At 45.7% G+C, this 14,142-nt stretch overlaps 2 protein-coding genes across 2 annotated transcripts in view; one reads left to right on the top strand and one right to left on the bottom strand.

The window, feature by feature from the left end:
- Slc25a35 (solute carrier family 25 member 35) overlaps positions 1-188 on the top strand; it is a 25,121-nt gene extending 24,933 nt beyond the window's left edge. The window contains exon 5 of the mRNA XM_074046894.1: positions 57-188. Coding sequence (XP_073902995.1) covers positions 57-152 — 96 coding nt within the window. The 3' untranslated portion in view covers positions 153-188. The remainder of the gene's footprint in view (positions 1-56) is intronic.
- Positions 1-9,366, bottom strand: part of Pfas (phosphoribosylformylglycinamidine synthase) — a 16,102-nt gene extending 6,736 nt beyond the window's left edge. The window contains exons 1-15 of the mRNA XM_020175544.2: positions 9,256-9,366; positions 7,439-7,618; positions 7,218-7,353; positions 6,442-6,547; positions 5,801-5,990; positions 5,576-5,681; positions 5,087-5,227; positions 4,848-4,972; positions 4,544-4,672; positions 3,468-3,599; positions 3,205-3,333; positions 1,058-1,131; positions 795-951; positions 441-502; positions 136-297 (exon numbers count right to left, since the gene is read on the bottom strand). Of these exons, the coding sequence (XP_020031133.1) occupies positions 136-297; positions 441-502; positions 795-951; positions 1,058-1,131; positions 3,205-3,333; positions 3,468-3,599; positions 4,544-4,672; positions 4,848-4,972; positions 5,087-5,227; positions 5,576-5,681; positions 5,801-5,990; positions 6,442-6,547; positions 7,218-7,353; positions 7,439-7,580 (1,791 nt within the window). The 5' untranslated portion in view covers positions 7,581-7,618; positions 9,256-9,366. The remainder of the gene's footprint in view (positions 1-135; positions 298-440; positions 503-794; positions 952-1,057; positions 1,132-3,204; positions 3,334-3,467; positions 3,600-4,543; positions 4,673-4,847; positions 4,973-5,086; positions 5,228-5,575; positions 5,682-5,800; positions 5,991-6,441; positions 6,548-7,217; positions 7,354-7,438; positions 7,619-9,255) is intronic.
- Positions 9,367-14,142: the final 4,776 nt, after the last annotated feature.

The raw sequence follows: 14,142 nt of genomic DNA on the forward strand, positions 1-14,142 counted from the left end.
GTTCCCCACAGATTGTTTGTCTAATCTCCCATCCGCCTCTCTTCTTCTTCCCTTAGCCGCTCTGCCTCCAGCCCATGTACCTATGCAGCTTGAGCTTCCTACAGCATCAGCACCTGATTCTTGGGACCAACTCACCCTCTTGTCTCCAGTGATGGTGCCCACAAAGCAAGCTGGGCAGCGTTCCCGGGCACTGACACGACTCAGGAAGTCTCGGTGTGGGGGCCTCAGCAGAAGTGCATTTGACTCCTGGTACTCAGCCCCCCATATTTCCAGGGCATTCAGGGTTGGATCACCCAGCTACCCAGCCATGGCAGGGAAGAAAAACAGGGGTGAGTGGGCACTACCATGCCTTACATTGTTGCTAGGAATGGAGGGAAGGTAGGGAAGATCAACAGGCATAGGGAGGTGGGGAGAGCCAGGCTTCAGGGGATGAGACCCACCTGAAAACGGCTGGTATAAATGACAGCTCCCGCTGGGTCACTCAACTCCTTCAGGACGTTGCCTGGCGAGAGGATTGTACATGGTCAGCTCCAAGTAAACAAAGGGCAATCAATCCCTGATCTCCAAAGCAGCCCCTAATTCTGTGCATCTCTGCAGGAGTTGCTACTGCACCCTCACTACCAACTGTTCCATGGCAGCAGGCTCTTTTCAACTTCTCCGACCCAGAACCTGTCCAACTTGTACAGGGGGTAAAGACCTGGGCAGTTGGCTATAGATCCCCAATGTCTCACCCTAAACCAAATCTGGCAGGAGCCAAAGTAGACCCAGTCCCTTGTCACAAGCACTTCCCTCACCATTGCCACCAGCGCCTTGATCATGGAGGCTACAGATGGGGTTTCCCCCAGGGGCCTCCACACAAGCTCGAATCACACGGTTCATCTTCTGTTCCATCTCTGGGTCTCCCCGCTGCACAGCCCCAAAGTCCAGTTCACTGGTGTTGTCTCCCTGCACCTGGGGGAACATGAAACATAGCTCAGCTCAGGAGGCTGGAAGCTCTACACCCATCCCAGGGCCTGGTGACATCTTGGAGTCCACATCTTTAGCTATTCATACTCACCTGCACAGATGAAGCAGCTCCACCCCCAACTCCAATTCTGTAGACAGGACCCCCAACCTTTACAACCTCCATACCTGCAAGGAAGAGGGTAGAACTAAAATGCAGGGGAAGCCACCACACAACTGTTAAAGCAAGGCAGTGTGAAGACAGAGGAGGATGTGAGGGGAACAGAACCTTATCACTCCACTGGGCAGAAAGGAGAACAAACTGTACAACCTCTACAGAGCACAATGTAAATGCACAATGTGCATCAAATCAAATATACTAATGCACCTATTCTTTGGGAAAATACATGTCAAAGAATTTATCCTACAGAGTTATTCACCCAGGTACAAAGTCATCTATATATAAGGTTAAACACTGCAGAATTATTTGTATTAGCAAAAAAAGGAAATAACGTATGATTAATAACAGAAATGACTAAATGATGGTATATCTTGCAAACTATATGCCCAGGCTGGCTTTGAACCTGATCCTCCTTATCTCTGCATCACGAGTAGCTAGGATTACAGACGTGAGCTACCAGTGCCTGGCTCGGGATACCAATCTCTTTAAAAGAGAAGGGGAGGAAAGGGCAAAGGAAATGCAAATTCAAGCCACAATAAAAAGAAAGAAAAAAAAAAAAAGAAAAAACCACAATGAGATAAGACTTCCCACTCACAATGACACCTCTTTTCAAAAGGACAGACATTAACAAGTTAAGGATGTGGAGAAATTAGAACCTCATATACTGTTAGAAGAAATATAAAATGATAGAGCCATTTTGGAAAACAGTCTGGCAGTTTCTCAAAAAAGGTGACTTTAGTTACCATGTGATCTAGAAATTCCAATCCTAGTTCTGTACCCAAGAGAGTAAGCACATATGTTCGGACAAAGACTCGGACACAAATGTTCACAGCAGCATTATTCCTAACAGCTAAAAGAGTAGAAGCAGCCCCAAATTCCATCACTGATGAATGGAGAAACAGAATGTGGCATATTTGTTTAATGGCCCCTATTCAGTTATTAAAAAAAAAAAAAAAGTACTGATACATGCTACAATATGAATGAATCTTGAAAATATTCTAAGTGAAAGAAGCCAAACACAAAAGGCCACTATTGTATGATTCCATTTATATGAAAGTTCTAAATAGACAAATCCAAAGAAACAGAAAGTAGATTAGTGATTTCCAGGGGCTGAGGGGTGAGGAGTGATTGCTAAGATATACAGAGTTTCTTTCAGGGATGATGAAGATACTCTGCAATTAGTGATGATCAATGCAGAATATATTTATTTTATTTTTTTTATTTTGGTGGTACTGGGGTTTGAACTCAGGACCTCACACTTGCTAGGCAGTCGTTCTACCACTTGAAACACTCTGTCAGCCCTGTTTTTGTGTTGAGTATTTTCAAGATAGGGTCTCAAACTATTTGTCTGCACTGGCCTCAAGCCTCAATCCTCCTGATCTCTGTCTCTCAAATAGCTAGGATTACAGGCATGAGACACTGGTGCCCAGCTTGTGAATATATTTAAAACCACTGACATCTTGTACACTTCAAAAGTGTGAACATGAATTAATAAGGTGACTTTGAAAAAAAAATGCATGTTTTTTAAAAAGGAGCAAATATATATAGATTTTTGCAGGAAATTCCTGATAGGATACAGAAGAAACGCAGTAACTGGTTGTCTGGGGAGCAGTGGACCTGGGGACAGGGACAGAGAGTATATGATGCATAACCTTCCTTGCCTTTTGAATTTGGAGTCATGTGACTGGGTCACCTAGTCAACAAATGGGACTTTATCTTGAGTCCACTACAATTCTTAGCAATGTGCCCAGCATACAATGGCCACTCAGTAATTGTTTGCTCAATTTTATCTATCAAGCCAGCAGATGAATGTCCCTGACACATGAGGTACTGAATAAATACTGAGTGCCATGACTTGCAAGAATGTGGTCCGGAAACACGGGCATAGGGGTGAGGGCTCCAGCCATGTTCTAGTATACTGGGGAGTAGATGGGGCAACAAAGGCTGAAACTTCCCACTGAGCACAAAGTCCTGTCTTGCCTTAACAAATTATACTGGGAAGAGAGTGAAAAACTGTGAGGGAATGTCCTCCAAGTCCCCTCCTTGCTGGCTGGCTGCAGAGAAAGATGGCAAGCTCTTACCTGGCTCAGGGGGCTCCTTGCCTATATGCTGAGCTTCCATTGACCCAATGCCCCCACTAAACATGATGGGCTTGATCCACTCACGCCGCTGACCATCTGGGAGCTGGAGGCCCAAGGAGCGGGCAAAGCCTGGAATGTAGACATTAGAAGGTGAGGGAAATGGTCCTGTCCCCAGCCTAATACCTCAACCCCTGGGTAGCAAACCCCCTCCCAATTTCCTCTAGGCATAGGTGTCCAGTATCCTTCCACATTCCCAGTCTTACCAGCTAGCACTGGTTCCCCAAACTTATTGCCATAGTCAGAAGCCCCATTACTGGCCTCAATGGCAACTTCCAGGGGCCGGGCAAAGTTCCCAGGGTACTGGAAGCTTGGATCTTCCCAGGGCAGATTATAACCTGGGAGGGAAGGAAAAAGTTGAATAAACCATAGACAGAACACAGAGAATGAATCCTCAGGGAACAGTGTAAGCCACCAAGGACCACTTGTGTGGTGAAAGGTGCAGAGCCTTTAGTTGCCTAAAAATCAGGGCTTTGCACTTGCAATGCAGGTGCTCTACTGCTTGAGCCACACCTTCAGTCCTAGAGCCTGCAGTTAAGTGTTGGTCAGTTTTCTACCTCCCACATCAGACTTCCCTCTTCTCAGAATCAGATTTTCTGGTGGTGCTAGAGATCAAACCCAGGAAGAATTCTAGTGCTATAGTCTTTGCTCCTATTTCCTAGGTGGGGAGCAGGAAACATTTCTCTTTCTCTCCCCTACCTCTTTCTACTTTATCCTGTTATACTAAAATAAATCCTTGCCAGGCACCAGTGGCTCATGCCTGTAATCCTAGCTACTTAGGAGGGAGAGATTAGGATGGAGATTCAAAGTCAGTGGTGGTGGTGGTGGGGTAGAGAAAGAGGGTCCCTACACAAAAATGGACTGACAGAGTGGCTCAAGTGGTAAAGCGCCTACCTAGCAAGTTTGAGGCCCTGAGTTCAAACTCCAGTATGGCCAATAATTAATAAATGAATGAATGAATGAATGAATGAATAAAATCTCAGCCCTAGGATTAGACTTCTCAAGGATTCCCAAGAAACTGGATTTTGGGGGCAAATATTGATCATAAGACAATCTGGCTGAGTGGATACTCCTCTCTAAAGAAATCATGGTCTGCAAAGCCAGTCTGGCAACCTCCATCTACCCCAGCCCATATTCCTTATGATAATGATCAGCAAAAAGGCTGCTAGTCTAGAGCCCACCCTCCTCCCTCCCATGACACTCTGATTTAAGAAATGTAAATTTGGTGCCTGCCATGACAAAGAATCTGGAAAGGAAGGTGAGTACAGGAAGGAGATGGAACCTGGGATGTGCAGGTTTCCGAAGCAATAACCAGCGGTGCCAGCCACCACATGGGCCCCGCGACCTGTGCATTGGACATCTCGGATCCGGCCCCCTGTGCCCGTGGTTGCACCACTGAAGGGGGCCACTCCTGCAAAGAGAGAGAGGAGGAGGTATGTGTGCCACAGAGACAAACCCATCCTTAACCACAACATGGAAATAAGGAAAGCCAGTGTCCCTGCTTATCCAAGGCTCTGGTAAGAGGCCTGATGCCTTGGCCCTCCCTCCCTCTGAACTCACCCGTCCCTCTCTGGAGCCTAGCTTACCTGTGGGGAAGTTGTGTGTCTCTGCTGTGAAAACAACATGTCTCAGTCTCTGTTGTTGCCGGAAGCAGCTTGGCTGTGTAGGGTCCTCAGGTTGTAGGAATTGGACTTCCTTCCCCTGGATTGCACTGTGGACACACTGATTCTGTTCCCTTCTTCCTGGGATCTATGCCAACCCAACCAGGACCTGAGGCCTCCCCTCCCCCAGGCCCAAGTCCACCTTACCACAAGGCGCAGCTGACCTGCTATTGTCACAGAACTTGAGGACATTATTGGGATTCGAGGATGCCTGGGTGCTCATGATGGACTCAAACAGGGAATGTGGTCGCTTATTCCCATCTACGTGGAGCTGGCCCTTGAAGAACCAATGTCGGCTGTGCTCGCTGAGGGTGTGAGATGGGGAGAAGAAGGCAGGATATGAACAGAGGTGATACTCCTCAGTGTCGTGTCTTTTCAACAGCAGTTACAGCCAATTCATACTTAGATAAAGAGATCAAAATACATTCCAGAAAATCATAACCATCAAGCAATCTGTCACTGTGTATTATCCAGAGCCAAAGGGAAGAAAAGACCAAGATTTGAACATAGACTCCTGGATGGACTAGAGAAACCCAGGTTCTCAAACAGACTCAGGCTCCTATAGCAAGGGAGAGCCATGAAGGCAAGTCCCTGTGATCTTCCCCTCCAAAATGCATGGACTTTGACAGCAGAACTACTCTAGTCCTACTCACCTATTGGACTGAGCTAAGTCAAAGGCCTCCACAGTGCTGGGGTTCCGCTGTAGCTCCTGGAAGCGCTTAGTGTAGAAATCCAGGTCCCAGGAGTCTAGAGCCAGACCTGGAAGACAAACCCTGGGGGAGGTGACTGTAGGCCTCAGGCCACTGTATTCCAGGTCTCAGCACTCCTGCTAGCCCATCCTGGCTCTTCTCCCTCCTCTCCCAGGAACCCCTGCTCACCTAGCTCCTGGTTGGCCTTCTCTAAAGCAGGCCGACCCTCAGCCAGTATGTTGATAGGGCCATTGAGGGAGGCTGGAATGCTTTCAGGAGAGAAGCTCTGGATAGGATGGGGGAAGTGCTGCTCTGTCATTCGGTCATGCAGGGCAGCTAGAGCAATGGCCTCCATTGTAGACAAAGGGTGGTCGGCAAACTAGAGGTAAGATATATACAGAGGGCAAGGAATAGAGAGCTGAAGAATGGAGAGAAAGGGTCTGCCTTCAGTCCTCTAAGTCATACAGTGCCAGCCCACAGCCTTCTCCTATAGTACCCCTCCACACTCCCGCCAAATGCCATGGATAAATCCCACAGCTTTGTATACACAAGCAGTCTACCACTGAGCTATAGCCCCTGGTCCCATACAATATCTTTGTTCAGACCACAAAAAAACTCCCTTTCCAGGCAAAAGTTCATGCCAGGATGCACAGATTAGTATGGGGAACACAGAACAGACTTCTGTCCCATTCACCTTCAACCAGGTACTCTAGGCAGCAAACAACCATACAGGACAGGCTCAAAGCCTTTTCCCCTGCTTCTCTCATTATCCCCCTAGAGTTCAAGGTCCTCCTGCTTCCTGATTCTCTACCGACAGCCCACTGCCTCACCGAAAGCCGGTAGCGCCGGGTAGTCTCCACACGATTCACAGCTCCCAGCCCGGAGGCCCAGCACACAGAAACGATGTTGGTGGATGCTGGGGTGGAGAAGTTCAGCCTAGGGAGTAGGCCAGATGATTATAGAGTCTGAGAGCCCTAGCAGGTCTCAGCCAGGAAAGTGGATCCTGCTCACTGCTGTCCAGCCAACCTGCTATCACAACCCCTTCACCACTGGCCTCCAGCTTCAGACTGGGCACCAAAATAAACCGGCGTTCAAAGGTCACTCAAATCAAACCATAATTGTCCTTCTAACATCAAAACTGCTGCAACTGTGACTGGGAGTGTGGCTCAAGCAGTAGAGCACTTGTTCAGCAAGTGCAAGGCCTTGAGTTCAAACCCCAGTACTATCAAAAAACAAAACAAAACAAAAGAACTTCTAAAACTGCTGCAACTGTAACTTCTCAGAATGCATGCTGTTCATTTCCAGAACACGCCTGGATGCTGGCTCAATCTTCAAAGGCATCTACCCATGGCTTCCTAGGCAGGGAATAGGATAGAGCAAAGGAAAAGCAAATCTCCCAAGGACAACAAAATGTTCCTAACACCTTGCCTGGTGACCAAGGATGTACCTGTATACCCCTCTCCTATACTACTGACTAATGCCCATTGTGTGTGGGTGTACGCACATAAAGGAGAGGAATGGAAGCAGAAGCAGTGGCCAGTAAGTGTACAAAAGGAAAGGTGTGCCTTGGAATGTGGCACAGGATGCCACAGGATGAGACACATACCTGGGCCCGACCTCCAACAGCAGATCATTGGGGCTAGGAAGGAGCCAGGACTCCTGAGCAACATCATCCAGCAACAAGGGGCAGCCAAACAGCCACATCAGCTTCTTCATCTCCTCAGCACTTGGGAGGGCCTCAGCTGTAGGGAGACAGGGCAAAGACACCTCAAGACCTGTCCCTGACACTAGGGTACCTCCTTTAAGAATTCAATACCTGAGCCTAACCTGTCCAGTCCACATTGTAGCACAGCTCTGTCTCGACACTCTGCAGCTCTGGTAGTTTCCCTTGTAGTTTCCGTAGAATATGTCCAGAGACTGCTCCCTCATGGCCAGAGGGACGAACATAAAAGTGAAGAACTGGTGCCATCTCAGCAGGTGCTCTTCCTGAAGAGGTGAGTTAGGTTCCTAAAAAATAACATTAACTGTTGAACTGGTTTCAAGTGTAAAGGATGGCCAAGACATCAGGGATGAGTAGAGGAAAATAACAGGGACATTTAAATAAACAAGGTAACCAGAAAAGGTAAACTTGGGGCATTTAACTTGCTGCAAAATGTGGGCTTTAGGGGATGGGAGAGAGGTAAAGTGTGAGCTTAGTATGTATGGGGTCATGGGCTCAATCCCCAGTGTGCATACACACACACACACACACACACACACACACACACACAAAATGGGCATTGGTAATATAGGAGAGGGGTGTACAGGTACATCCCTGGTCACTAGGCAAGGTGTTAGCAACACCATGAACAAGTCAGAAGCCATTTCTGCCCAGGCTGTCTCAGAACTCATGACCTTCCTTCCTTAGCCTTCCAAGTATTGAGTATGCTATCATACCCAGGTAATACCCTGACTTCTTGACCACTCAAACTGCACTTTTGTACAACCACAACCCATGTTAGCATAAAAAGCATAGCTTCTCATCATACATGGTATAAAATTCCAACTCAGTGTCCTGACTCACCTGGTCTGGCCACTGCCAACCTCTCCAACCCTATCTCACCACTCTCACCCACAGTGCATCAATCACCTCAGCTTGTAACTTGCCAAGCTCAGTTCTGAAAGACTTTATTTTCACCCTGATATTTGCATGGCTAGCTCTTTCTAGTTATTTACATTTCTAGTTATTTAGTTACATAAAGGGAAATTCACCTTTATGGGAAGACCTTATTTGATCAGTCACTCCTAAGTAGCCAGTATCTTTTTTTTGGCAGCACTGGGACTTGAACTGACACTAGGCAGGTGCTCTACCACTTGAGCCACTCTGCCAGCCCTTTTTTTGTGATAGGTTTTTTTGAGACAGGGTCTCCCAAACTATTTTCCCAGCCTGGCTTTGAACCACAATCATCCTGAACTCTGCCTCCTGAGTAGCTAGGATTGCAGACATGAGCTACCAGCACCCAGCTAAGTAGTCACTCTCTGCTGGTCCTACATTGTTATATAGTACTTATCACTATCTGACTTGTTCTTTCTTTTTTTTGCTAAATATTACCCACTAGAACAAAATCTTGTGGGCATGGGCTACAGCTGCTTCATGTTCACTGAATTAGCAAAACTTTAAACAAAAATCTCGTGCTTAAAAAGCAAAACTAAATAAAGAAAACTTGTTGACCGAATGATTCCTACACTCCTCTGTCCCTCCAACCTTTCATGCCAGACTTCCTGAAATCATTGTATTAAGATCTTTGTCTTTCACTCCCAGTGAAGTATCAGCTGTAGGAATAGGGTTTGCCTACATCTGGGCTGTATCCCTAACAACTAGCATGGTGCCTCGTATAAAGCAGGTGATTGACAGCTTTTCTGTTGAATGAATGGGACGGTGGAGGGAGGTTCAGTCTTCGCGTGGTGGGTCACCTGTATCAAGCGTCTGCGGAAGGCGCGCACCAGCGGACGAATGGATTCCCTACTACAGCACGAATGCGAACCCCAGGTGGACCCGACTTAGCTTGGTGGGGATACTGAAGCCCTGGGCAGGGCTTGGAGTGGAAGAGCAAAGGTTGCAATAAAGAGAAGGTTTAGGACCAATGCACTGCAGCTCTACTCACGTGTAATCTGTCCACGCTGTGCCAGTACCCCACAAATCTTGGCGCGTTACTACGTCATTTGCGTGTGCCACGATAGAACGCACGTCTCCGGCGCGACCGCGCCCCGCCCACTTCCTCCTTTTGTGGGCGGGGCGCCGCCTAGCCCCACCCTCAGTTCTGTCATAGCGTTTTCCCCACCCCCAGGAGTTTCTTTCACAGTTCCGATTTGAATTAACATTTGGTAAGTACATTTAGTTCCGTGTGCCCTGTTAGGTCCTAGTCTGTGAGGCCGGTGTGCAAAGGTGTTAAAGATTTCACCGAGCTAGGCGCCGGTGGCTCACGCCTGTAATCCTAGCTACTCAGGAGGCAGAGATCAGGATTGTGGTTCGAAGCCAGCCAGGCAAACAGTTGGTGCGACCCTATCTTGAAAAACCCTTCAGAAAAAAGGGCTGGTGGAGTGGCTCAAAGCGTGTACCCGGAGTTCAAGCCCCAGTACCACACACACACACAAAAAGATATGAGCACATTATTTTTGGCAAGCAAATAAGGTTAGGGGAAGATAGCTGCTCTTTTCCCCTTTTCTTTCTTTCTTCATTTTTTTAAAAACTAAATGTTGCAGGTTTTTTTGGGGGGAGAGGGTGTAAGACTTAAAGCAAAGAAAATAGTGCCTGTGTGCTTTTAATCAAGCCATAACATTAATTAATACAGTAGTTATCTCTGAGTTCCTGGCTGCTGTTTCCCAAGCCTCAATTTTCCTGATCCATCCTGAATCAGAAGAAGGGGTTCCAAAAGGAGAAACCAAGCCACTGTCACAAATTCAGTGTTGATAGAAAGGGAATAACCATGGTTTCTGTCCTCCTGCTCTTATGTCCCTGTGAAATTTTTCCCCTTTCCTTCTTTCCTTTCCCCATGCAAATTGTCTCTCTGCCATTAGCCAAACCCAGCCTGGCCAAGCAGAGTGGTACACATCTGCAAATCCCAGAAGGCAAGTTTGAGGCCAGCCTGAGCTCCATATTGAGACCCTATCTCAAAAAAACAAACCAAGCTGGTGTGGTGGCATAAGCCTATAATCCTAATTAATTAGGAGTCTGAGAACAAGACCAGCCTGGGCAAAAAGTTCACAAGCTCCCCTTCAACCAATAGTGGTGGTACATGCCTGTCAGCCCAGCTATGGGAGGAACCCTAAAATAGGAGGATCACAGTCCGGGACAGCCCTGGCAAAAAATGAAACCCTATCTCAAAAATAACCAGAGGTGTGGTTCAAGTGGTAGAGCACTTTCCAAGAAAGCTGAAAGCCCTGAGTTCAAATCCTAGTACTGCAAAAAAAATTAAAAAAAACAAACCTCCTACCAAATTAATAACAACAACCCACCAAAAACCTAGCCTGAAGCCCAAATACAAGGAAGCTAGAGGTGGTATGCCTAGGCAAACACACAACACTAAATCTAATAATCTTTTGTTTCCTTGTTTTGGTGGGTTTGGGGGCTTAGAATTCAGGGCTTTCACTATCTCCACTCCTATTCAACATAGTACTGGAATTCCTAGCCAGAGCAATTAGGCAAGAAGAGGGAATAAAAGGAATACAAATAGGTAAAGAAACTCAAAATATCCCTATTTGCAGACGATATGATCCTATACCTTAAAGACCCCAAAAAACTCTACTCAAAAGCTCCTAGACACCATCAATAGCTATAGCAAGGTAGCAGGATATAAAATCAACATAGAAAAATCATTAGCATTTCTATACACTAATAATGAACAGAGAGAAAATGTATGAAAACAACTCCATTTACAATAGCCTCGAAAAAAATAAAATACCTAGGTGTAAACCTAACAAAGGATGTGAATGACCTCTACAAGGAAAACTATAAACTTCTGAAGAAAGAGATTGAGGAAGACTATAGAAAGTGAAGAGATCTCCCATGCTCATGGATTGGTAGAATCAACATAGGAAAAATGTCTATACTCCCAAAAGTAATCTACATGTTTAATGCAATTCCCATCAAAATTCCAATGACATTCATTAAAGAGATTGAAACATCTACCGTGAAATTTATATGGAAACACAAGAGGCCACGAATAGCCAAGGCAATACTCAGTCAAAAGAACAATGCTGGAGGTATCACGATACCTGACTTCAAACTATAATACAAAGCAGTAATGATAAAAACAGCATGGTACTGGCACAAAAACAGACATGAAGACCAGTGGAACAGAATAGAGGACCTAGATATGAAGCCACACAACTATAACCAACTTGTCTTTGACAAAGGAGCTAAAAATACATGATGGAGAAATAGCAGCCTCTTCAACAAAAACTGCTGGGAAAACTGGTTAGCAGTCTGCAAAAAACTGAAACTAGATCCATGTATATCACCCTATACCAAGATTAACTCAAAATGGATCAAGGATCTTAATATCAGACCCCAAACTCTAAAGTTGATACAGGAAAGAGTAGGAAATACTCTGGAGTTAGTAGGCATGGGTAAGAACTTTCTCAACGAAACCCCAGCAGCACAGCAACTAAGAGATAGCATAGATAAATGGGACCTCATAAAACTAAAAAGCTTCTGTTTATCAAAAGAAATGGTCTGTAAACTGAAGAGAACACCCACAGAGTGGGAGAAAATATTTGCCAGCTACACATCAGACAAAGGACTGATAACCAGAATATATAGGAAACTTAAAAAACTAAATTCTCCCAAAATTAATGAACCAATAAAGAAATGGGCAAGTGAACTAAAGAGAACTTTTTCAAAAGAAGAAATTCAAATGGCCAAAAAACACATGAAAAAATGCTCACCATCTGTAGCAATAAAGGAAATGCAAATTAAAACCACACTAAGATTCCACCTCACCCTCTATTAGAATAGCCATCATTAGCAACACCACTAACAACAGGTGTTGTCGAGGATGGGGGGGGGGGGAGGGGGGGGCGGAAGGAACCCTCTTACACTGCTGGTGGGAATATAAACTAGTACAACCACTCTGGAAAAATATTTGGAGGCTACTTAAAAAGCTGGACATCGATCTACCATTTGATCCAGCAATACCACTCTTGGGGATATACCCAAAAGACTGTGACACAGGTTACTCCAGAGGCACCTGCGCACCCATGTTTATTGCGGCACTATTCACAATAGCCAAGTTATGGAAACAGCCAAGATGCCCCACTACTGACGAATGGATTAAGAAAATGTGGTATTTATACACAATGGAATTTTATGCAGCCATGAAGATGAACGAAATGTTATCATTCGCTGGTAAATGGATGGAATTTGGAGAACATCATTCTGAGTGAGATTAGCCTGGCCCAAAAGACCAAAAATCATATGTTCTCCCTCATATACGGACATTAAATCAAGGACAAACACAACAAGGGGATTGGACTTTGAGCACATGATAAAGCGAGAGCACACAAGGGAGATATGAGGATAAGTAAGACACCCAAAAAACTAGATAGCATTTGTTGCCCTCAGTGCAGAGAAACTAAAGCAAATATTTTAAAGCAACTGAGGCCAATAGGAGAAGGGGACCAGGAATTAGAGAAAAGGTTAGTTCAAGAAGAATTAACCTAGAAGGTAACACACATGCATAGGAAATTAATGTTTGTCAACTCCCTGTATAGCTATCCTTATCTCAACCAGCAAAAACCCTTCTTCCTTCCTATTATTGGTTATACTCTCTCTTCAACAAAATTAGAGATAAGGGCAAAATAGTTTCTGCCGGGTAGCGAGAGGGTAGGGGGGAGAGGGAAGGGGCGGGGGGGGGGTAAGGGAGGGGGTGGGAGAAAGCAGGAGAAATAACCCAAACATTGTATGCACATATGACTAAAATAAAAATTAAAAAAAAAGAATTCAGGGCTTTGTGTTTGCAAAGCAGGGTCTAGTTCTCTCTTTTTTTGTATGTGTGTGGTATGGGGTTTGAACTCAGGACCTTACATTTGCTAGACAGATGCTCTGCCACTTGAGCCACTCCACCAGCTCTCCAGTTCTTTGTTGAGACGGTCGGAGTCTTGCAATGCATTCCAAGCTGACTTCCAACTCTTGTCTCAACCTTCAGTGTTGGGATTACAGGCATGCACTACCATGCTGGGCCATAATAATCTTTCTCTTGTGGGTTTTGTGTGTGTGTGTGTGTGTGTGTGTGTGTGTGTGTGTGTGGTGGTACTGGGAATTGAACTCAGGATCTTACATTTGTCCTACCCCTTGAGCCACACCCTCAAGCCTATTTTGAATTTTGCTTTAGGTTTGTTTTTCACATAGGATCTTGACCTTTTGCTCTGGGGAGGCGTGGGGGAGGGGCTCAGACAGCTAGCCTCCTACCTCTGCCTCCAGAGTAGCTGGGATTATAGCAATGTATCACCAAGTCCTGCTCATTTTTATTTAAGATAGGGTATTGCTAACTTTTTGCCCACACGGGCCTGGAATGGTGATCATCTTTTTTTTTTGTGGCAATACTGGGGTTTGAACTCAAGGCCTACACCTTGAGCCACTCCACCAGCCCTTTTTTGAGATGGGTTTTTTTGAGACAGGGTCTCAGGAACTATTTGCTTAGGGCTGGCTTCAAACCGCTATTCTCCTGATCTCTGCCTCCTGATTAGCTAGGACTACAGGCGTGGGTCATTGGTGCCCGGCCTGATCATCCTATTTCTGCCTCCCAAGTAGCTGGGATAACAGATTTGAGCCACTGGGCCTGGGCTCAAACAGTTTTATCTATATAAAAGCGACACATTAACACCTTTTGTTTTGTTTTTAATGCGGTGTGGGGTTTGAACTTTTCACTTGCTAGGTGGCGCTGTATTACTTGAGCCACATCTTCATCTAGAACATAAGCTTCCTGAGAGCAAGGCTTTCTGTTTTGTGCACTGAATATTCCTAGAGCCTGGCACATAGTTGCTTATTTCAG

This window comes from Castor canadensis, chromosome 11, assembly GCF_047511655.1.
Source record: "Castor canadensis chromosome 11, mCasCan1.hap1v2, whole genome shotgun sequence".
In the NCBI taxonomy this organism is placed as follows: domain Eukaryota; kingdom Metazoa; phylum Chordata; class Mammalia; order Rodentia; family Castoridae; genus Castor; species Castor canadensis.